The sequence below is a fragment of the Pristiophorus japonicus genome, chromosome 15 (genome assembly GCF_044704955.1).
Source record: "Pristiophorus japonicus isolate sPriJap1 chromosome 15, sPriJap1.hap1, whole genome shotgun sequence".
In the NCBI taxonomy this organism is placed as follows: Eukaryota; Metazoa; Chordata; class Chondrichthyes; family Pristiophoridae; genus Pristiophorus; species Pristiophorus japonicus.
Window position 1 is genome coordinate 11937578 of NC_091991.1, and position 24215 is coordinate 11961792.

Consider the following 24215-nt stretch of genomic DNA (forward strand, 5'->3'; position numbering starts at 1 on the left):
TCGTTATGATCTATCAAAATTCTCTGGACTCTGGGGAGGTACCAGCGGATTGGAAAGCAGCTAATGTAACGCCTCTGTTTAAAAAAAGGGGGCAGACAAAAGGCAGGTAACTATAGGCCGGTTAGTTTAACATCTGTAGTGGGGAAAATTCTTGAAACTATCATTAAGGAAGAAATAGCAGGACATCTAGATAGATAGGAATAGTGCAATCAAGCAGACGCAGCATGGATTCATGAAGGGGAAATCATGTTTAACTAATTTACTGGAATTCTTTGAGGATATAACGAGCATGGTGGATAGAGGTGTACTGATGGATATGGTGTATTTAGATTTTCAAAAGGTGATAAGGTGCCACACAAAACGGTTACTGCAGAAGATAAAGGTACGCGGGGTCAGTGGAAATGTATTAGCATGGATAGAGAATTGGCTGGCTAACAGAAAGCAGAGAGTCGGGATAAATGGGTCCTTTTCGGGTTGGAAATCGGTTGTTAGTGGTGTGCCACAGGGATCAATGCTGGGACCACAACTGTTTACAATATACATAGATGACCTGGAAGAGGGGACAGAGTGTAGTGTAACAAAATTTGCAGATGACACAAAGATTAGTGGGAAAGCGGGTTGTGTAGAGGACACAGAGAGGCTGCAAAGAGTTTTAGATAGGTTAAGCGAATGGGCTAAGGTTTGGCAGATGGAATACAATGTCGGAAAGTGTGAGGTCATCCACCTTGGGGGAAAAAAAACAAAAAAAGGAATACTATTTGAATGGGGAGAAATTACAACATGCTGCGGTGCAGAGGAACCTGCATGCATGAATCCCAAAAAGTTAGTTTGCAGGTGCAGCAGGTAATCAGGAAGATGAATGGAATGTTGGCCTTCATTGCGAGAGGGATGGAGTACAAAAGCAGGGAGGTCCTTCTGCAACTGTATAGGGTATTGGTGAGGCCGCACCTGGAGTACTGTGTGCAGTTTTGGTCGCCTTACTTAAGGAAGGATATACTGGCTTTGAAAGGGGGTACAGAGACGATTCACTAGGCTGATTCCGGAGATGAGGGGGTTACCTTATGATGATAGATTGAGTAGACTGGGTCTTTACTCATTGGAGTTCAGAAGGATGAGGAGTGATCTTATAGAAACATTTAAAATAATGAAAGGGATAGACAAGATAGAGGCAGAGAGGTTGTTTCCACTGGTCGGGGATACTAGAACTAGGGGGCAAAGCCTCAAAATACGGGGGAGCCAATTTAAAACCGAGTTGAGAAGGAATTTATTCTCCCAGAGGGTTGTGAATCTGTGGAATTCTCTGTCCAAGGAAGCAGTTGAGGCTAGCTCATTGAATGTATTCAAGTCACAGATAGATAGATTTTTAACCAATAAGGGAATTAAGGGTTACGGGAGCGGGCGGGTAAATGGAGCTGAGTGCACGGCCAGATCAGCCATGATCTTGTTGAATGGCGGAGCAGGCTCGAGGGGCTAGATGGCCTACTCCTGTTCCTAATTCTTAATTCTTATGCAGTCAAATTTTGTCTGGTAGTCGCTCCTGTGGATGTTTTACTACATTAAAGGCGTTATATAAATGCAAGTTTTTCTATTGTTGAAAAACTTTTTTAATAAAAGAAATATATATAAGTTGCTGAGTCTCATTATTCTCTGTAATTCCCACAGGACACGGAGATTGACATCCTGCAAACCATACAGAACCTTCTGCAGCACTGCTCAAACCCTTCAGGTTTCATTAAGCCTTTGGCCACCCTCTTCTCTGTCGTCCAGAACAAGCACTCCCGCCAGACACTGTGTGCAGTCTTTCAGGTACAGTATCCCAGTAACCAATTCATGTATTCACAATATTGTGTTACTTTGTCTAATCATTGTTTATCCAATTTCTTTTTTTTTAAACACAAAAAAAAGGTCTCTTTGTATTTGATTTGCTTATCTAATGTCACCTATATTTTTAACCACTTTGGTGTCAGCTGTGGTTCAGTAGGTCGTGGGTTGGAATCACACTCCACAAAACACAGTGCAGTGCCGAGGGAGTGCTGCACTGTGTCGGAGGTGCTGAATTTCAGATAAGACGTTATCGATCCCACGGTACTATTAAAAGAACAACAGGACAGTTCCCCGGTGTTCAGGGCAATATTTATCCCACAACCAACATCACTTTAAAAAAAAAATAGATCTGGTCATTATCACATTGCTGTTTGTGGGAGCTTGTGCCCAATTTGAGGCCCTCATTTCCTACATTACAACAGTGACTGCACTTCAAAAGTACTTCATTGGCTGTAAAGCGCTTTAGGCCATCCTGAGGTTGTAAAAGGCGCTATAGAAATCTAAGTCTGTTTCTTTTTCTCGCCTTCTCTCTCTCCCCAGCTCTCTCTCTCTCTCTCTCCCCGGCTCCTCTCTCTCTCTCTCCCCGGCTCCTCTCTCTCTCTCTCTCTCTCTCTCTCCCCGGCTCCTCTCTCTCTCTCTCTCTCTCTCTCTCTCTCTCTCTCCCCGGCTCGCGCTCTCTCTCTCTCTCTCTCTCTCTCTCTCTCTCTCTCTCTCTCTCCCCGGCTCGCGTTCTCTCTCTCTCTCTCTCTCTCTCTCTCTCTCTCTCTCTCTCTCCGGCTCGCTCCCGCCCGCCTTCGCTCGCTCTCTCCCGCCTTCGCTCGCTCCCGCCTGCCTTCGCGCGCGCGAGCCCTCCCCCGCCCTCGCTCTCCCGCCTTCGCTCTCTCGCCTTCTCTACCTCTCTCTCGCCATCGCTCGTGAGCCCTCCCCCGCCTTCGCTCTCTCGCTGTCACTTTTGTGATTGTTTGGCTGCTCTGTCAGACTGCACTGTGCATTTCCCCCCTTCCCTCCAAGCCCAGTCACAGTAAATACTGCTGATTCCACTTAGAGTAATAGCGTTAACACTAGGAGAAAATCCGTGCTCAGAGTCTTGAGCCTGTGCTGGGGCTGATTACGCAGGTGCTTGTACATCAACAGGATTGTTTCTGCATCTTATGATAAAGGTCAACGCTCTTGTGAAACAGTTGTTACGTCATTCAGATTAATGTGGAAATGGAAATGGATTATCATTGATGAACTTGTTTTGTCTAGTCCTAGTGATGGCCATAGATTAAACGCAACACAGATCGTTAGCTGCTGTCCTCTTTCACTTGGAGAACAGGAAAATAAAAGTCTGAAGAAACCTGGATGTTAATGAACTCCTATTTGAGTGGTTGGACAAAGTAGTCCCATTACGAAGTTTCTTTTGAACTAGAGTTACATGACAGCTGTTGCACGAACCTTCCCACTGAGACGAAGGAACTGTGGTGTTAGTCTGGAGTCGGTGTTTTTAGGGGTAGCACGATACCAGTCTCGGGCCAGAGGACCTTCGCTCCATCTAGCCCACCTATCCACAGCATTACCATAGTGAGTTAGAACTAGACCCTTCAGGGGTGATGGTAGGAGGCATTCCTAATAGTGTGCATTTGGAAATCTCGTCACCCCACACCCCCCCTGCCTCCTAAAAAGCTGTTGAGGCTGAGGGTCAATTAAAAATGTCAAAACTGAGCTTGATAGATTTTTGCTGGCTAAGGGTATTAAAGATTACGGAACCAAGGTGGGTAGATAGTGTTAAGACACAGATCAGTCATGATCTAATTAATAAGAACATAACACAAGAAATAGGAGCAGACCATTTGGCCCTTCAAGCCCGCTCCGCCATTCAGTAAGATCATGGCTGATCTTCGACCTCAACTCCACTTTCCCACCCGATCCCCATATCCCTTGATTACCTTAGCATCCAAAAATCTATCGATCTCTGTCTTGGATATAGAATCATAAGATTGGTTACAGTACAGAGGAATACCATTCGGCCTGTCGAGCCCATGCCGGCTCTCTGCAAGAGCACCTCAGCTTGTCCCACTCCCCCGCCCTTTCCCTGTAGCCCTGCAAAAAATTTTATTTCAGGTACTTATCCAGCTCCCTCTTGAAAGCCATTATTGAGTCTGCCTCCACCACTCTTTCAGGCCGTGCGCTCCAGATCCTAACCACTCGCTGTGTAAAAAAGTTTTTTCTTATGTTGCCTTTGGTTCTGCCAGTCACCTTAAATCTGTGCCCTCTGGTTCTCAACCCTTCCGCCAATGGGAACAGTTTCTCTCTATCTACTCTGTCCAGACCCCTCATGATTTTGAACACCTCTATCAAATCTCTCCTCAATCTTCTCTGTTGTAGGGAGAACAACCCCAGCTTCTCCAGTCTATCTATGCTGGAATCATTCTTGTAAATCTTTTCTGCACCCTCTCTAAGGCCTTCACATCCATCCTAAAGTGCAGTGACCGAATTGGACACAATACTCCAGTTCAGGCCGAACTCGTGTTTTATTCAGGTTCTTCATAACTTCCTTGCTTTTGTGCTCTATGTCTCTATTTATGAAGCCCAGGAACCCGTAAGCTTTTTTAACCGCTTTCTCAACCTGCCCTGCCACCTTCCTCAATTTGTGCTCATCCAGGTCTCTCTGTTCATGCACCCCCTTTAGAATTGTACCCTTTAGTTTATATTTCCTTTCCTCTTTCTTTCTACCAAAATGTATCACTTCATAATTTTCTGTGTTAAATTTCATCTGCCACTTGTCCACCCATACCACCAGCCTGCCTATGTCCTCTTGAAGTCTATCACTATCCTCCTAACTGTTCACTGTATTTCCAAGTTTTGTATCATCTGCAAATCTTGAAATTGTGCCCTGTACACCAACATCCAAGTCATTAATATATATGAAGAAAAGCAGTGGTCCTAGTACCGACACCTGGGGAATATCACTGTATACCTTCCTCCAGTTGTAAAACAACCGTTCACCACTACTCTCTGTTTCCTGTCACTGAGCCAATTTCGGATCCATGCTGCCACTGTCCCTTTTATTCCATGGGCTTCAACTTTGCCGGCAAGCCTATTATGTGGCACTTTGTTGAATGCCTTTTGGAAATCCATGTACACCACGTCAACCGCATTACCCACATCATCAACCGTCTCTGTTACCTCATCAAAAAAACTCGATTTGCCTTTAACAAACACGTGCTGGCTTTGCTTAGTGTGGATTATACTCGACGACTGAGCATCCACTGTCCTCTGGGGTAGAGAATTCCAACGATTCACAATCCTCTAAGTGAAGAAATTTCTCCTCATCTCAGCCCTAAATGGCCGACTCCATATCCTGAGGCTGTAATTCCTAGTTCTAGATTCCCCAGCCAGGAGAAACATCCTCCCTGCATCTATCCTGTCAAGCCCTTTAAGAATTTTATGTTTCAATGAGATCACCTCTCATTTTTCTAAACTCTAGGAAATCTTTGCCTAGCCTACTCAGTCTCTCCTCATACTCCTGTTCCTATGCATTTTGAATAACCCTGAATGGCATTTGTCAACAAGAACCTGCCTAATTAAATTTAAAATTGGTAAATTTTGTATATTTTATTTTAATTGTTTGCCTTTCCTTTTTTTTGATGAAGACCTTGGCAGATCTGGATAGCAGTCTAGCCTACATTACGGCAGTCGTTACTAAGGTAAGGTGAAGTTTTCCTCAAACTTTGTCATCTCGTTAGCGCAAAGTTTATATTTATTTATCGGTGTTCTGACCTGATCGCTTTTCCTTGTATTAGTTAAATGCCTATGATCGACGACACCTCGACGACGTTGATTTTGATGAGCGCTTGTCTGCGTTCCAACTGGCGACGAACTCTATCCGAGAGATGAGAAAGTTGGACATGGTCTACCTGATTCCAATCATGCACAACTGCTTCCACTCCATACAGGTTTGTCCAGACCTCGGGCCGGGTTATATGCAGGCTTCATTTCATAAAACCACAAGGTGCAAATTCTTCAAACTGGTGGAAGGATTTACACCGATCACTAATACCCAATCTGTAAATCGCACTACCTCTCGAGTGCCTTTCAAGTTCTCGTTTGTAACTCCGCTGTGTAGAATGCACATCACAAGTTGAAATCCGTACTACATTTGGTGTCCTCGTACAAGAAACAGGGGAAGCAGCATGCAAATATAGCAATTAGGAAGTCAAATGGTATGTTGGCTTTTATTGCAAAGGGGTTGGGTACAAGAGTAAGGAAATCTTGCTACAGTTGAATAAGGCCATGGTGAGACCACCCCTGGAGTACTGTGCATAGTTTTGGTCTCCTTATCTAAGGAAGGATATACTTGCCTTTGGAGGTGGTGCAGCAAAGGTTCACTGGATTGATTCCTGGGATGAGAGGGTGTCCTGGGAGAAGAGATTGAATAGATTGGGCCTATACTCTCTGGAGTATAGAAGAATGAGAGGTGATCTCATTGAAACATAAGATTCTGAGGGGGATTGACAAGGTAGATGCTGAGAGGTTGATTCCCCGGGCTAGAGAGCTAGAACTAGGGGCACAGTCTCAGAATAAGGGGTCAGCCACTTAAGGCAGAGATGAGGAGGAATTTCTTCACTCAGAGTCGTGAATCTTTGGCATTCTCTACCTCAGAGGGCTGTGGATGCTGAGTCTCTGAATATATTCAAGGTTGAGAGGTAGATTTTTGAACTCTAGGGGAATCGAGGGATATGGGGATCGGGTGGGAAAGTGGATTTGAGACTGAAGATCAGCCATGATCTTATTGAATGGCGGAGCAGGCTCGAGGGGCCGAATGGCCTACTCCTGCTCCTAATTCTTATGTTCTTATATTCACAAAAGAAACGCATGCTTGAGAGGTTTAATTTTGGGAATCATTTTGAACCTAGTTTGAATGAGGTTGGATAAACTGAGCTGTGAGAGAGCAAGGAAATCGGATTGACACGGTGACCGGGGGATGTGGTGTAATACGGTAGAAGATGCTTTTAGTAAAAGGGGATGTGATCAACGTTCCCTTTAAGTTTTATTCTGGCTATACGGTCTCTTTAACGGGCAATGCGACCCATTCAATGTTTTGCACATCTGCGAAAGTTTCACCTTGGAAAAGCCAGTGCGGTGCAGGACCTGTAGACAGCTCGCGGCCGCACAGCTTTAAGGGAACGATGCATGTGGAGTATTACAATAGAATTTGCTTTTAGTGAGTGGGGATGTAGTGTTTCTTGTAGCAGGATACACACTGCGCCTGATCTTATCCCGTTGTGTTAGAATGCAAAGGTGAAGTCTCAGATTGTGACGTGTGGTGCCAGTGACCCTTGCACAGGCAGACTGTGTGCTCTCGATATTCCACATATTGAACAGTGTGTGGTGCTTGGGTCGGTAAAGGACTGCGTTTGTCCTCAGTTTGTCGTCCTGTGTAACTCGATCTGAAGCAACACTTCTAGTTTATATTAAAAAAATGATTTTGGCCAGTCTCGTTTTGAACTCGAGGCCCATATCTGTGCAAAAATTAAGTCTGGAGGAGCGCAGACATCTCGTGAGGGTTGTGGGACTAGAGGAGATTAGAGATAGGGAGGGATGAGGCCATGGAGGGATTTAAAAATAAGGATGAGAATTTTGAAATCGAGGCGTTGCTTAACCGGAAGCCAATGTAGGTCAGCGAGCACAGGGGGTGATGGGTGAGCGGGAGTTGATGCGAGTTAGGACATGGGCAGCCGTGTTTGGGATCACCTCTAGTTTACATAGGATAGAATGTGGGAAGCCAGCCAGGAGTGCGTTGGAATAGTCAAGTCTAGAGGTAACAAAGGCAGGGATGGGGGCTTCAGCAGAAGGGCGGAGACGGGCGATGTTACGGAGGTGAAAATAGGCGGTCTTAGTTATACTGCGGATATGTGGTTGACAGCTCCATTTCAGGGTCACGGTTGCTAACAGTCTGGTTCAGCCTCAGACAGAAGTTGGGGAGAAGGTTGGAGTCAGTGGCCAGAGAACAGAGTTTGTGGCGGGGACCGAAAACAATGGCTTCGGTCTTCCCAATATTCAATTGGAGAAAATTTCTGCTCATCCAGAGCTGGATATCGCACAAGCAGTCTGACAATTTAGAGACCGTGGAGGGGTTGGGAGAAGTGGTGGTGAGAAGTGACTGTGCAAGTGCAGCAAATACAGGAGAATCTGGTGGGAAGAATCACGTTAATTTAAACCGACAGAATATTGGGCAGGCCCCCTTGCGGCCAAATGTTCCATGCAAACCAGCTGAAACGCTCAGGCACAAAACCATGAACATCACCCCCGCTTACCTTCATTGCTGGAACGGTGCTTCCTGACTCCACCACGAGGTGAATGACACTTTTGCCCTGTCATTTCTCTTTCAGTTGGGTGAGATGACTCTGAGTGACAGTGCGACGCTTTGCTTGACTGCAATTGTCCAACAAGTGGCTTCCCCTGACAACTCGGAGGAGGAATACAAGGAGGTGATCACCCGCACACTGCTGGAGACCTTGAGGAATTGTCTGAAATCAAAGATCGAGGTAAAGTAATGTGAAGGGACAATGCTAGCGGGAGATGTATCGCCATGGCTGCAGATGTGCTCTGTCACTACACCAGTGATGCATGAAGCAAGTTCCAGTCCATCAGAGGGATCTGCTACTCAATAGATATATGTGGTTTTCAGTGTGCTGTAGATCGACTGCACCAACACTGTAATTGACTCTGGCAACGGTTTATAGTGTTTCATAAATATGCATTAGCCAGCTGCAGCTAAACTTTAACTCTTAGAAAGAAAAAGGAAGTACAGGCAACTCTCGATTATCCGGGTCCCTCGGGGATTGGGCTATGCCGGGTAAACGATTTCTCCGTTAGAGCGAGTTGACATTACAGTTAAAATGCTCACAGTACTGCAAGTGTGCTCTAACCAATAGCTGTAGCATATCTTCTAATCCTTGAATTCTAGTCCTCTAGATCTAAAGACCATTAGGCTTGTTGATTACTTCCTGTAACTGTTCGTGGCATTTTAATGAATTATGAGAGGCAGTGGACCTGTGTGCGAGCAGCAGCGGGAGCTGAGGCAGGGCAGAGCGCTTAAAAGCAAGGCTCAACAGGCAACATTCGAAAGGAACATCAGAGTTTCAAAGTGATGTCACACATACGGAATTTTAAATGCCGTTACAAAGGTTTCCCGTTGCATCCGTGTGCGGATAATCAAAAGTTGCCTGTATTGCATTTCTATAGCGCCTTTCATGACCTCAGGACGTCCCAAATGCTTTTTAGCCAATGAAGTACTTTTGCAGTGTAGTCACTGTTGTAATGTAGGCAACGTGGCAGCCAATTTGAGCACATCAAGCTCCCACAAATACCAATGTACTAATGACCAGATCAACTGTTTTAGTGATGTTGATTGAGGGATAAATATTGGCCAGGATAACTCCCCTACTCTTCTTCAAAATAGTGCATGGGATCTTTTGTGTCCACCTGAGAGGACAGGTGGGGTCTCGGTTTAATGTCTCATCCGAAAGACAGCACCTCCGACAGTGCAGCACTCCCTCAGTACTGCACTGCGAGTGTCAGCCTGAATTTTATGCTCAAGTCTCTGGAGTGGGACTTGAACCCACAACCTTCTGACTCAGCCACAGTGCTACCCACTGAGCCACAGCTAACACGGACCAGTCCATGTTGGCATTTATCTGCCACGCAAGTAGTTTGAGTGATCTTAGATTGATAGGGAAGGGTATTAAGGGTTACGGAACCAAGGCGGGTAGATGGAGTTGGATACAGATCAGCCATGATCTCAATGAATGGCGGAACAGCCTCAAGGGGCTGAATGGCCTCCTGTCCTTCGGTTCCTACATGCGGCCGTATTGATAGAATGACACGGCAGCTGATTGTAATTCACTTGATTTCATTGTATTGTCGTGCTCGTTCTCCATTTTTTGTTTTGATTTATTGCAGAGTGTTCAACAAGAGTACACAACACTGCTTTGCTGTTTAATCCGTGCGTTCCCCCAGAGGCTGGAGTTCCAGGACCTGGTTCAGCTAACGGACCAAGATCCAGAAATGGACTTCTTCGAGAATATGAAACACATACAGGTGGATGAAACAAGATGTTTTTTTTAGTATGTTTAATTAACTGTTAAGATATTCTATTCAAAGCAGATCCCAGTAGTGGTTGGAAAACCGATCAAATAACTTCAAAAATATTCAAAACTGGAAGTGTTTGCAAATTGGTCATTCTTTGCAAATAGTGCAAATAATTGGAATATGGAAAATAATAGCCCAATTCTTACTGGAAAAATAACAGTGAATTCACCACGCATGCGGTTATTAATGTGCAAGTCAGCCAGCAAGTTCAGAGGATGAAGAGATATGCCGTGAGTGGTGAACCTTTAGAACTTGGAGTAGTGATACTGGGAGACTTTAACCACCCCAATATTGAATGGGGTAGTGATGGTATTTAGGGCAGAGAAGGGGGAGGAATTTCTGAAGTGGTAGATAGAAACAATTTTCTCTGGCGGGGGAGTCCAGAGCAAGAGAGCATAACCTTAAAATTAGAGTTAGGCTGTTCAGGGGTGATGTCAGGAAGTACTACTTCGCTCAAAGGGTAGTGGAAATCCGGAACTCGCTCCTCCAAAAAGCTGTCGAGGCTGGGGGGGTCGGTGGGGTGGGGGGGGGGGGGGTCAATTGAATATTTCAAAACTGAGATTGATAGATTTTTTGTTAGGCAAGGGTATTAAGGGTTATGGAACCAAGGCAGGTAAATGGAGTTAAGATACAGATAGTTAACAGTTCAGGAGAGTTTTCTTGATCAATATGTTTCCTGCCCAACGAGGAAAGAGGCCTTGCTGGATCTGGTCTTGGGAATAAAGTGGGTCAAGTGGAGAATGTCACAGTTGGTGAGCATCTCGGGAATAGTATCGTAAGCTTTAGATTGGTTACAGAGAAGGACAAGGAGCATTCTAGAGTAAAAATACTGAACTGGAGGAGGGTTAATTTCAGCAAATTGAGGAGGAATCTGGCCTGGATAAATTGGAGTTAAAGACCGGCAAAAATGCAATGGGGCAACGGGTGGAATTTAAAGAGGAGATAGTTCGTGTACAGTTGAGGTACATTCCTACAAGGGGGGAAGGGAGGGTCACTAGCCAGAGCTCCCAGGATGGCGAAGGAGTTAGAGAGTAGGATGCAGCTGAAAAGAGGAGCATATGACGGATGTCAGCTTGATAATACAAGGGAGAATCAGGCTGAATGTAAAAAGTACAGAGAAGTGAAAAAATAAATGAGGGGCAAAGAGGCAGTAGGAGAATAGATTGGCAGCTAACATCAAGGGAAATCCAAGGTCTTCTATTGGCATATTAACAGTAAAAGGGCTGTCAGAGGAGCGATGGGGTCGATTAGGGACCAAAATGGAGAACTAAATGCAGAAGGCATGGGTGGAGGTGCCAAATGCTCTGTTCTAAATCGCTCACATTTTATCCTGTATCTATGGCCGCTCGTTCTAGATCCCTCAACTACAGCAAATGGTCTGATTCTCATCTGCTCCGTCCAATCTTTTCATAATTGTGAAATTGAATTAATTAATTCTGGTAACTTGTGGGCTGACACCCGATAAAATGACCATGAAGCTTGTCAGATTGGCATTAAAAAAAACCCAATTGGTTCACTGACGTCCTACAGGGAAGGGAACCTGCCATCCTTATCCGGTCTGGGCCGATGTGGGACTCCGGTCCCCCACCAAACTGGTTGACCTTTAACACCCTGAAGGCAACAAGAGACTGGCCATGACTACAACCTTGCCAGCGTCGCCCATGTCACAAGAACACAACAAAATCCCAGGCTCAGCCTTTGCAACTCACGTAACCGCTGGGATCTAGCAAGGTGCGGAGAGCCTGATGATGTTTTTTTCCTCTTGGAAGTTTAGATTCATAGAAGAGCCCGTGCCCTGAAAAAGCTCGCAAAGCAGGTCGACGAAGGGAAAATTATCCTTTCCTCTAAATCGTTGGTAAACTACATCCTGCCATACGCTACATCAACACTGTTCAATGAGAACATGCTGAAGGTAAGGACTGTATTTTTGTAACATAGGAACAGGAGGAGGCCATTCAGCCCCTCGATCCTGTTCTGACATTCAGTGTGATCATGGCTGATCTGTACCTTAACTCCATTTATCTGCCTTGGTTCCATAACCCTTTGTACACATGCCGAAGTTAACATGCGGGTACAACAAGCAATTAAGAAAGCAAATGGTATGTTGGTCTTTGTTACAAGAGGATTTGAGTACAAGAGTGCAACAATGGTTCACCAGACTGATTCCTGGGATGGGGGCATTGTCTTATGAGGAGAGATTGAGTAGACTAGGCCTATATTCTCTTGAGTTTAGAAGAACGAGAGGTGATCCCATTGAAACATACAACATTCTTAAAGGGCTCGACAGGGTAAATGCAGGGAGGATGTTTCCCCCGGGCTGGGGAGTCTAGAACCAGGGGTCACAGTCTCAGAATAAGGGGTCGGACATTTAGGACTGAGATGAGAAATTTCTTCACTCAGAGGGTGGTGAATCTTTGGAATTCTCTACCCCAGAGGGCTGTGGTGGCTCAGTCATTGAGTATATTCAAGTCAGAGATCGATAGATTTTAGGATATTGAGGGCATCAAGGGATAGAAACATAGAAAATAAGTGCAGGAGTAGGCCATTTGGCCCTTCGAGCCTGCACCACCACTTAATAAGATCATGGCTGATCATTCACCTCAGTACCCCTTTCCTGCTTTCTCTCCATACCCCTTGATCCCTTTAGCCGTAAGGGCCATATCTAACTCCCTCTTGAATATATCCAATGAACTGGCATCAACAACTCTCTGCGGTAAGAAATTCCACAGGTTAACAACTCTCTGAGCGAAGAGGTTTCCCCTCATCTCAGTCTTAAATGGCTTACCCCTTATCCTTAGACTATGTCCCCTGGTTCTGGACTTCTCCAACATCGGGAACATTCTTCCTGCATCTAACCTGTCCCGTCCCGTCAGAATTTTATATGTTTCTATGAAATCCCCTCTCATCCTTCTAAACTCCAGTGAATACAGGCCCAGTCAATCCAGCCTCTCCTCATATGTCAGTCCCGCCATCCCGGGAATCAGTCTGGTGAACCTTCGCTGATATGGGGAGAGTGCAGGAAAGTGGAGTTGAGGTAGAAGATCAGCCATGATCTCATTGAATGGTGGAGCAGTCTCGAGGGGCCGAATGGCTGACTCATGCTCCTAATCCTTATGTTCTTATGTTATGTTCTAACAAAAATCTATCGACCTCAGTTTTGAAATTTTCAATTGATCTCCAGCCTCAACAGCTTTTTGGGGGGAGAGAGTTCCAGATTCCCTGTGTGAAGAAGTGCTTCCTGACATCACCTCTGAACGACCTGGCTCTAATTTTAAGGTGATGCCCCCTTGTTCTGGACTCCCTCCCCCCCACCCCCCACCAGAGGGAATCGTTTTTCTCTATCTACCCTATCGAATCCTTTAATTATTGTGAAACCTCAATTAGATCATCCTTTAATCTTCCAAGCTCGAATGGAATACAAGCCTATTCTGTGCAACCTGACCGCCCTAAGTGGAGGAAGAGCATCCTGGAAGGGCGCTGAGCACCTCGAGTCTCGTCGCCGAGAGCATGCAGAAACCAAGCGCAGGCAGCGGAAGGAGCTTGCGGCAAACCAGTCCCACCCACCCTTTCCTCCAATGACTGTCTGTCCCACCTGTGACAGGGACTGTAATTCCCGTATTAGACTGTTCAGTCGCCTGAGAACTCACTTTTAGAGTGGAAGCAAGTCTTCCTCGATTTCGAGGGACTGCCTATGATGCTCCAGATGTGGTTTGACCTGAGCTTTATACAACTCTGGCATAATATGATAGAGGTGTTCAAAATCATGACTGGTTTTGATGGAGTAAATAAAGAGAAACTGTGTCACTGGCAGGAGCGTTGGGAACCAGAGGACACAGATTTAAGGTAATTGGCAAAAGGACCAGAGGGGAGGTGAGATGAATTTCTTTACGCAGCGAGTTATAATCTGGAACACGCTGCCTGAAAGGGCGGTGGAAGCAGACTCAGTAGTAACTTTCAAAGGGGAATTGGATAAATATTTGAAACGGTAAAAAATTTGCAGGGCTGTGGGGAAAGAGCAGGGGAGTGGGACTAATTGGATCGCTCCAACAAAGAGCCAGCACAAGCATGATGGGCCGAATGGCCTCCTCCAGTGTTGTATCATTTTATTCTCTTCTATAACTTCTAACCAAACACAGGACGGCTGAAATGGGCGTTGTTCAGTTGTGTTTCACTCTCTCCTGCTTATCTTTTCATTACAAAATTCCCCAGTATGAGAACATGACCTCGGCTTCTGTGGAACTTGTTGGAGCTGCCTGCAAGCACCTGTCGTGGTCGCCGTATATCTATCACCTCAAACGCTACATTCACGTTCTGCAGACCGGACAGATCAATCAGAAACTGGCAGTCAGGTGAGTACATGGAAACAGGCCTGGAGTGCCGAACAATGCGAGCAAATTAATTATTAGTTCTTCAGTGATTTTATTTATTTCTTTTACAAACGAGGCAGCACTGGGGCTCGTTCTTTTTAAGTAAGACAAAGTGCTTGCATTCAGACAGTGACGGGCTGGAAAAGGCCCTCTGGTCCATCCAGCCTGTCACACGCAACTGCGTGAACATTATACAGATTCTCCACCAGTGTTCCCACTAATTATTTGAGGTGGGGGGGGGCGGCAGGTTGCCCCTTTAATGGGCTGTGCGGCCCATTCAAAATACCACGCATGCGCGGTATTTCCATTGAAAAGCCGAGCGCACGTGACCCCCCCGGAGCGTAGCCACGCAGTTTTATGGGAACGTTGCTCTCTATCTCACCCCAAAACCATGTCCTCTCCTGGGAGAGGCCAAAGGACAGATAAAAACCCAGGCCAATTTGGGGACTGAGGGAAATCTGAGAAATTCCTCTTCGACACCCCCCTAGAGGATCAAAACTAGTCCAGGAGCTCACTGGCCCTGAGTAATGTTAGTATATTTCAAGACTTATTTTGTGAATCGAGTGAATCAGCCCTAAGCTGATGCTCCACAATAGCTAGTGTTGACAATAATTAAGGATGTGGGAAAACAGTTACTTTTTAGATTTTCCTGTTGTTACAACTAGAGACTTGTGAATTTTTCCAGCACCAATTCTGTGCTCTTCACTTTGTGCTGTTAACTTTCTCTCAAACAGTTTGTTAATGTCCGTGTTGCAAGCCTTTCATTTTGATCCAGAGAGCCTGTGGAAGGAGTTTGAAGCGGTTCAAATCACTGAAAATGAAAGTAGGTATCTCAAAGTCTGCTTTTTTAGAACGTATGCCTGGAGTTTCCGCTCGGAGCGCAATCGGCGAACCATGCCAGACATACGCCGTTTTTGCCGAGATGAGGTTTTGCCCCAGTTTCCGGGCAAGCACATTTGCACAAGCCCGAATGTAAAATTTCTTGTGAATGAGCGCAATCAATCAGCGTAATTCATCACAATCGATTCGTGACTGGAACAGGGCATCCACCAGATTCACAGAGCAGTGGGACTGCCAGGAAATGAGTCATTCTTCAACTGTTTAAACTAATTGATCTACAGCAGAACACGGCAGATCAATGACTCAATATATACGGAGTGTAAAGTAACTGCAGCAGGAGAAACACACCTGGGTCAGGCTTCAATTGGTTGCCCCGGTCACTGCAGATTGGGTGATTACCGCTGGATTCATGTGACCACAAGATACCTGTGCACCCGAGATTCTGGGCGCAGTGGTGAAGTCCACTGAACGAGCGTAACCAGCGCAAACCCTCCATTGCGGTGTGTGGGCGGGGACCAGACCGGGGTGTGGGCGGGGACCGGACCGGACCGGGGTGTGGGTGGGCGGGAACCAGACCGGGGTGTGGGTGGGTGGGGACCGGACCGGGGTGGGGTGTGGGCGGGGACCGGACTGGGGTGTGGGCGGGAACCAGACCGGGGTGTGGGCGGGGACCGGACCGGGGTGGGGTGTGGGCGGGAACCAGACTGGGGTGTGGGCGGGGACCGGACCAGGGTGTGGGCGGGGACCGGACCGGACCGGGGTGTGGGCGGGAACCAGACCGGGGTGTGGGCGGGGACCAGACCGGACGAACTGGTGAGATAAAATTGCGGAAACTCCAGCGTAAAATGGTTATGGACGTAATTCACTTGCGATTAACATGCCACGATTTTGAAGTGCTATTTTATTTGATTCCGCCCACATTACACTGGTACCTCGGCGGAAATCATGCAGAAACTCCAGGCCATGGTGTTTATTTAGAGAGAGCCTGCTGTGTTAACCGCCCTACCTGGTGTATGTGACTACTTTTTTTATTCGTTCCTGGGATGTGGGCATTTATTTCTCATCCCTAATTGCCCGAGAAGGTGGTGGTGAACTGCCGCCTTGAATCGCTGCAGTCCGTGTGGTGAAGGTGCTCCCACAGTGCTATTGGGGAGGGAGTTCTAGGATTTTGACTCAGCAACAATGAAGGAACGACCAATATATTTCCAAGTCAGGAAGGTGTGTGACTTAGAGGGGAACGTGGAGGTGGTGGTGTTCCCATGCGCCTGCTTCCCTTGTCCTTCTAGGTGGTAGAAGTCGCAGGTTTGGGAGGTGCTGACGAAGAAGCCTTGGCGAGTTGCTGCAGTGCATCTTGTAGATGGTACACACTGCAGCCATATATCAAACCAATAATTTTCAAAATGAGGAATGCAACTTGCATAATGGGGATGATGCCCAAAACGGATGAGAATATCTTTTAAATATTTTGAAGAGAAGGTGCCTTATAAATTGCTCGCTATTGAAGCACAAATAATTTTACAGCACAGAAGGAGGTCATTCGGTCCATTGTCCCCAATGCTGGCTCTCTGAACATCGGAACATAACAGCATAAAACTTAGGGGCAGGAGTAGGCCATACGGCCCCTCGAGCCTGCTCCTCCATTCAGTAAGATCGTGGCTGATCTTTGACCTCGACTCTACATTCCCGACGGTCCCCTTATCCCTAGGTTCCCCTGGAGTCTAAAAATCTATCTGAAAGTATTACCCACAGTCCCATTTCCCTGCCCTTTTCCCGTAACCCGTTGAAATTTATTTTTCAAATATTTATCCACTTTTCTTTCTTTAACAAAACTTTCAGAATCTTCTTCCCCCGCTGTTTCTAATTGGGCATTCCATATCCTTACAACCTCCCGCATTTCAGGAAAATATCTCCTGACCTCTCCCTTTGTTGTTTTGATAAGTTTATGCCGTCTAGTCACCCACGCACCAACTAGTGGAAATGTTTCCCAGTTTAGTTTATCAGAACCCCTGATAATTTTGAGTGATCTCCTCCATCTTTGTTCTGATGAAAGGAGCCCAATTTCTCTAGTCCATCTTACAGCACTGTGCACACTTCCAGTCTCCATATTATATGAGGATACAGTGGCACTGGAGAAGGTACAAAAAAGATTTGCTAGAACCGAGAGGTTATAACTATCAGGAAAGATTGAACAGGCTGGGGCTCTTTTCTTTCAAAAAGCGAAAAGTGAGGGGTGACCTGCTGTACCTATGAGTTGTGAGGAGGACGCTAAGAGGCTGCAGGATGACTTGGACAGGTTAGGTGAGTGGGCAAATACATGGCAGATGCCGTATAATGTGGATAAATGTGAGGTTATCCATTTTGGGGGCAAAAACACGAGGCAGAATATTAGCTGAATGGCGGCAGACTAGGAAAAGGGGAGGTGCAACGAGACCTGGGTGTTATGGTTCATCAGTCACTAAAAGTGGGCATGCAGGTACAGCAGGCGGTAAAGAAGACAAATGGTATGTTGGCCTTCATAGCTCGGGAATTTGAATATAGAAGCAGGGAGGTCTTAATGCAACTGTACAGGGCCTTAGTGAGGCCTCATCTGGAATATTGTGTTCAGTTTTGGTCTCCTAGTCTGAGGAAGGACGTTCTTGCTATTGAGGGAGTGCAGCGAAGGTTCACCAGACTGATTCCAGGGATGGCTGGGATGTCACATGAAGAGAGACGGGATCAACTGGGCCTTTATTCATTGGAGTTTAGAAGAATGAGAGGGGATCTCATAGAAACATATAAGATTCTGACGGGACTGGACAGGTTAGATGCGGGAAGAATGTTCCTGATGTTGGGGAAGTCCAGAACCAGGGGACATAGTCTTAGGATAAGGGGTAGGCCATTTAGGACTGAGACGAGAAGAAACTTCTTCACTCAGAGAGTTGTTAACCTGTGGAATTCCCTGCCGCAGGGAGTTACTGATGCCAGTTCACTGGATATATTCAAGAGGGAGTTAGATATGGCCCTCACGGTTAAGGGGATCAAGGAATATGGAGAGAAAGCAGGAAAGGGGTACTGAAGGAATGATCAGCCATGATCTTATTGAATGGCGGTGCAGGCTCGAATGGCCTACTCCTGCACCTATTTTCTATGTTTCTATGGCCTGATGGGAGGACTTTACAACTATGAAGTATTTGATAGGGTAGAAGTAGGGAAGATGTTTTCACTTGTGGGGAGACCAGAATTAGAGACCATAAATATAAAAATAGTCACTAATAACTCCAATAGGGAATTCAGCAGAGACATTTTTACCCAGAGAGTGGTGAGAATGTGGAACTCGCTACCGCAGGGAGTGGTTGAGGTGAATAGGTGTAGGTTTAAGGGAGTTAGATAAGCACGAAGGAGAAAGGAATACAAGAATGTGCTGATTTTCCAATCCTCTTTGGCTTCAGATGTGGTGCCAGAGGACTGGAGGACTGCTAATAATTACAGGCCAGTCAGCCTAACCTCGATGGTGGGAAAGTATTGGAAAAAATCCTGAAGGACAGGATAAATCTTCACTTAGAAAGACATGGATTAATCAAGGACAGTCAGCATGGATTTGTCACGGGAAGGTCGTGTCTGACTAACTTGATTTAATTTTTTGAGGAGGTAACCAGGAGGGCCGATGAAGCCATGGCGTATGATGATGTGTATATGGATTTTAGCAAAGCTTTTGATAAGGTCCCACATGGCAGACTGGTCACAAAAGCAAAAGCCCATGGGATCCAGGGCAAAGTGGCAAGTTGGATCCAAAATTGGCTCAGAGGCAGGAAGCAGAGGGTAATGGGTGATGGGTGTTTTTGCGACTGGAAGGATATTTCCACTGGGGTTCCGCAGGGCTCAGTACTAGATCCCTTGCTTTTTGTGATGTACATCAATGATCTAGACTTGAATATAGGGGGTATGATTAAGAAGTTTGCAGATGATACAAAAATAGGCCGTGTGGTTGATAATGAAGAAGAAAGCTGTAGATTGCAGGAAGATATCAATCAACTGGTCAGGTGGGTGGAACAGTGGCAAATGGAATTTAATCCAGAGAATTGTGAGGTAATGCATTTTGGGGAGGGCTAACAAGAAAAGAGAATACACATTAAATGGTAGGATACTGAGAAGTGTGGAGGAACAAGGGGACCTTGGAGTGCATGTCCACAGATCCCTGAAAGTAGCAGACCAGGTAGATAAAGTGGTTAAGAAGGCATACGGAATGCTTGCCTTTATTAGCCGAGTCATAGAATACAAAAGTAAGGAGGTTGTGCTTAAACTGTATAAAACACTGGTTAGGCCACAGCTGGAGTACTGCGTGCAGTTCTGGTCACCGCATTACAAGAAAGACATGGCTGCACTGGAGAGGGTACAGAGGAGATTTACGAGGATATTGCCGGGAGTGGAGAATCTAAGCTGTGAGAACAGATTAGATAGGCTGGATTTGTTTTCATTGGAACAGAGGAGGCTGAGGGGAGACCTCATTGCGGTGTATAAAGTTATGAAGGGCCTAGATATAGTGGATAGAAAGGGCCTATTTCCCTTAGCAGAGGTCAACAACCAGGAGGCATAAATTTAAAGTAATTGGTAGGAGGTTTAGAGGGGATTTGAGGGGAAATGTCTTCACCCAGAGGGTTGTGGTGGTCTGGAACTCACTGCCTGAAAGGGTGGTAGAGGCAGAAACCCTCACCACATTTAAAAAGTACATGAAGTGCCATAACCTGCAGAGTTACGGACCTAGAGCTGGAAAATGGGATTAGGCTGGATAGCCTCTTGTTGGCCGTCGCGGACACGATGGGCCGAAATGGCCTCCTTTCGTGCTGTAAACTTCTATGATTCTGATAGGGTGAGATGAGGAGGATGGGAGGAGGCTCGTGTGGAGCATAAACACCGGCATAGACCAATGCGCTGAATGGCCTGTTTCTGTGATGTAGATTTTATGCAATTCATAGTTCAATTTTTCCTCCCCATTCGAGGACGCTGTGGTGGTTCTGAGTACTAAGTTGACCTTACAACCAGCATTGGTTCCTGACAATCTCCTTCCATCCTGTAGATGTGATGAAAGGAGAGGAGGAGGATGTGGCTGAAGCCATGGAAGTGGAAGATGATATTGATGAAGAGAAGGAAGAATCTGCAGTGACATTAGATGAAGATAGCGCAGTGCCTGATGATGGGGCTGCTGGAGAATGTGTCCTGACGAAGGAGGTGAAGAAATCCTTTGCTGCTCAGCCCAGGAATAAGCAGGACCTGGAGAATCTGATTCAGCACATTCAAGGGTCCGTCACCAATAGCATCCTGCCCAAGCTGCAGAAATGCTTAATCGCAAAGGTCTGTGGGCAAAATTCTCGAATAAACTCACTTTCTCTCACTTCCCCTGTCTCTTTACCCGTCTCTACCTGTCACACTCTCTCTCTCTTCCCTCCCTTGTTTCACTCGCTCTCTCTACCTACCCCTCCCCTCCGCCCCTGTCCCTCCCCTCCCCTCCCCTCCGCCCCTGTCCCTCCCCACCGCCCCTGTCTCTCCCCTCCCCTCCGCCCCTCTCCCTCCCCTCCCCTCCGCCCCTCTCCCTCCCCTCCCCTCCGCCCCTCTCCCTCCCCTCCCCTCCGCCCCTCTCCCTCCCCTCCCCTCCGCCCCTCTCCCTCCCCTCCCCTCCGCCCCTCTCCCTCCCCTCCCCTCCGCCCCTCTCCCTCCCCTCCCCTCCGCCCCTCTCCCTCCCCTCCCCTCCGCCCCTCTCCCTCCCCTCCCCTCCGCCCCTCTCCCTCCCCTCCCCTCCGCCCCTCTCCCTCCCCTCCCCTCCGCCCCTCTCCCTCCCCTCCCCTCCGCCCCTCTCCCTCCCCTCCCCTCCGCCCCTCTCCCTCCCCTCCCCTCCGCCCCTCTCCCTCCCCTCCCCTCCGCCCCTCTCCCTCCCCTCCCCTCCGCCCCTCTCCCTCCCCTCCCCTCCGCCCCTCTCCCCTCCGCCCCTCTCCCTCCCCTCCCCTCCGCCCCTCTCCCTCCCCTCCCCTCCGCCCCCTCCCTCCCCTCCCCTCCGCCCCTCTCCCTCCCCTCCCCTCCGCCCCTCTCCCTCCCCTCCCCTCCGCCCCTCTCCCTCCCCTCCCCTCCGCCCCTCTCCCTCCCCTCCCCTCCGCCCCTCTCCATCCCCGCCCCTCTCCCTCCCCTCCCCTCCGCCCCTCTCCCTCCCCTCCCTTCCGCCCCTCTCCCTCCCCTCCCTTCCGCTCCTCTCCCTCCCCTCCCCTCCGCCCCTCTCCCTCCCCTCCCCTCCGCCCCTCTCCCTCCCCTCCCCTCCGCCCCTCTCCCTCCCCTCCGCCCCTCTCCCTCCATTCCCCTCCGCCCCTCCCCTCCCCTCCCCTCCCCTCCGCACCTCTCCCTCCCCTCCGCACCTCTCCCTCCCCTCCGCACCTCTCCCTCCCCTCCGCACCTCTCCCTCCCCTCCGCACCTCTCCCTCCCCTCCGCCCCTCTCCCTCCCCGCCCCTCTCCCTCCCCGCCCCTCTCCCTCCCCGCCCCTCTCCCTCCCCGCCCCTCTCCCTCCCCGCCCCTCTCCCTCCCCGCCCCTCTCCCTCCCCGCCCCTCTCCCTCCCCGCCCCTCTCCCTCCCCGCCCCTCTCCCTCCCCTCCGCCCCTCTCCCTCCCCTCCCCTCCGCCCCTCCCCTCTCCTCCGCCCCTCCCCTCCGCCCCTCTCCCTCCCCTCTCCTCCGCCCCTCTCCCTCCCCTCCCCTCCGCCCCTCTCCCTCCCCTCCCCTCCGCCCTTCTCCCTCCCCTCCCCTCCGCCCCTCTCCCTCCCCTCCCCTCCGCCCCTCTCCCTCCCCTCCCCTCCGCCCCTCTCCCTCCCCTCCCCTCCGCCCCTCTCCCTCCCCTCCCCTCCCCTCCTCTCCCTCCCCTCCCCTCCGCCCCTCTCCCTCCCCTCCCCTCCGCCCCTCTCCCTCCGCCCCTCTCCCTCCCCTCCCCTCCGCCCCTGTCCCTCCCCTCCCCTCCGCCCCTGTCCCTCCCCTCCCCTCCGCCCCTGTCCCTCCCCTCCCCTCCGCCCCTGTCCCTCCCCTCCCCTCCGCCCCTGTCCCTCCCCTCCCCTCCGCCCCTGTCCCTCCCCTCCACTCCGCCCCTCCCCTCCGTCCCTCCTCCTCCCCCTACCCTCCGTCCCTCCTCCTCCCCCTACCCTCCGTCCCTCCTCCTCCCCCTACCCTCCGTCCCTCCTCCTCCCCCTACCCTCCGTCCCTCCTCCTCCCCCTAACCTCCGTCTCTCCCTCTCGCTCCCCCTTCTCTTCCTCCCCCGCCCTCTCTCTGTATTTGGGGATCCCTGTTACTCAAGTTTACTTTTTTGTGAACAGGTAAAGAGAGATGAGCAGCACAAGTTGGTGAAATCAAAAATAGTGAATGATGAGGAGCTGGTGCGTATTCCTATAGCCTTTACGATGGTTAAGCTGATGCAGACCCTTCCCAAGGAAATCATGGATTCTAACTTACCCAGGTATTGAAGCATCTAACACTGCAGCAACAGAGCGTGATTGTATTCACTGTGTGCATTTAGCATCATAGAAATTTACAGCACAGAAGAAGATCATTCGGCCCATCGTGTCTGCACCAGTCAAAAAAGAGCTATCCATCCTAATCCCACTTTCCAGCTCTTGGGCCCCAAGTTTCCACATGATTTGCTCCTGATTTTTAGGAGCAACTGGTGGAGAACGGAGTATCTTAGAAATCGCAATTCTCCACATTTAAGTTTTCTGCAGTTCTAGTCAGTTAGAACAGTTTCACTTTTGAACAGAATTTTTTTTTCAAAAGGGGGCGTGTCCGGCCACTGACGCCTGATTTGAAAGTTTCCACAGTGAAAACGTACTCCAAACTAACTTAGAATGGAGCAAGTGAAGATTTTTGTAGGCCTGAAAAAACTTTGTCTACACATTAAAAAATCAGGCGCAGGTTACAAATTAGGCGTCGGGAACGAGGTGGAGGGGGAGGGGGGGGGAAGGGAAGTCATTAAATTCTACAATCAATCCTTAGTTATACTTATACAAATATTATACAAATAAATCCAACCTGAATAAAAATTTATAAGCAAAGAAAAGATTAAATAAACCATGTTCCTACCTGTGTGAAAGTGCTTCAGACAGGGAGAAGGCTGCAGGGAGCCTCAAGTTGAGGCAGCCGTTCCCGACGGCAGGGGAGGGGGAAGGCAGTAAGGACCCGGCCGACGGCAGCAGCCGTTCCCGACGGCGGGGGGGGGGAGGCAGTAAGGGCCCGACCGACGGCAGTGGGGGGGAGGCAGGGAGGAGGCAGCCGTTCCCGACGGCAGTGGGAGGAGGCCCCCCTGCCATCAGTCGGGCCCGTCGGGAAACGGCTGCCTCAACTTCTGAGGCTTCCTGCAGCCTTCTCACTGCTGCAAGAAGCCTCAGTGCTGATCATGGAAGGGCAATGTGGTTTTATTAAAAAATGTTAAAAATTGAACAGCTCCAAAGAACTACAAAAATGGCCGAGTGCCAATGTTTCCTTCACACTGCGCGTGCGCGAACGCTCCAATGCGCACGGGTTGCCGGCACGAAAAAAACTCATTTAAATGGTACCCGCCCCCTCCTACTTACAAAATTGGCGCGAGTGGTAGGCTCCGCCCCCCTGGGCGCCACGCCAAGCTGACGTCGAGCTGCAAAGCGCTCGAGAATAGCGCGGTTTTTTTCAGATGCCGTTTTCGGCGCGAAAAACGGGCGCCCAGCTCGGAGGGGTGCCTGTTTTGCCGCGTGTGGAAACTTGGGGCCTTGGTCCTTAGCCTTGTAGGTTACGGCACTCATCGTGGATGACCTAGACCCAACTGGCTGGGGTTTTATTGAGTCTTGTGAACATCACGTGACTGGTTAAGCCACTCAGTGCAACAGCTCTACAAACCTGTGAGCAAACTCACAAGTGCATCCATTACACAGCCCAATTCCCATATACCATGATTCCCTTAGAGACTTAAAATGTATCGATCTCTGTCTTGAATATACTCAACGACTGAGCATCCACAGCCCTCTGGCGTAGAGAATTTCAGAGCTTCATCACCCTCTGAAGAAGTTTCTCCCTCAT

General features: G+C 48.7%; 1 protein-coding gene across 1 annotated transcript in view; it reads left to right on the forward strand.

Moving 5' to 3' along the window:
* Window positions 1-24215, forward strand: part of utp20 (UTP20 small subunit processome component) — a 153969-nt gene that overhangs the window by 89365 nt on the left and 40389 nt on the right. Inside the window, exons 33-42 of the mRNA XM_070900152.1 lie at window positions 1663-1806; window positions 5460-5513; window positions 5610-5762; window positions 8199-8354; window positions 9772-9909; window positions 11735-11872; window positions 14170-14309; window positions 15062-15150; window positions 20221-20495; window positions 22487-22626. Coding sequence (XP_070756253.1) covers window positions 1663-1806; window positions 5460-5513; window positions 5610-5762; window positions 8199-8354; window positions 9772-9909; window positions 11735-11872; window positions 14170-14309; window positions 15062-15150; window positions 20221-20495; window positions 22487-22626 — 1427 coding nt within the window. The remainder of the gene's footprint in view (window positions 1-1662; window positions 1807-5459; window positions 5514-5609; window positions 5763-8198; window positions 8355-9771; window positions 9910-11734; window positions 11873-14169; window positions 14310-15061; window positions 15151-20220; window positions 20496-22486; window positions 22627-24215) is intronic.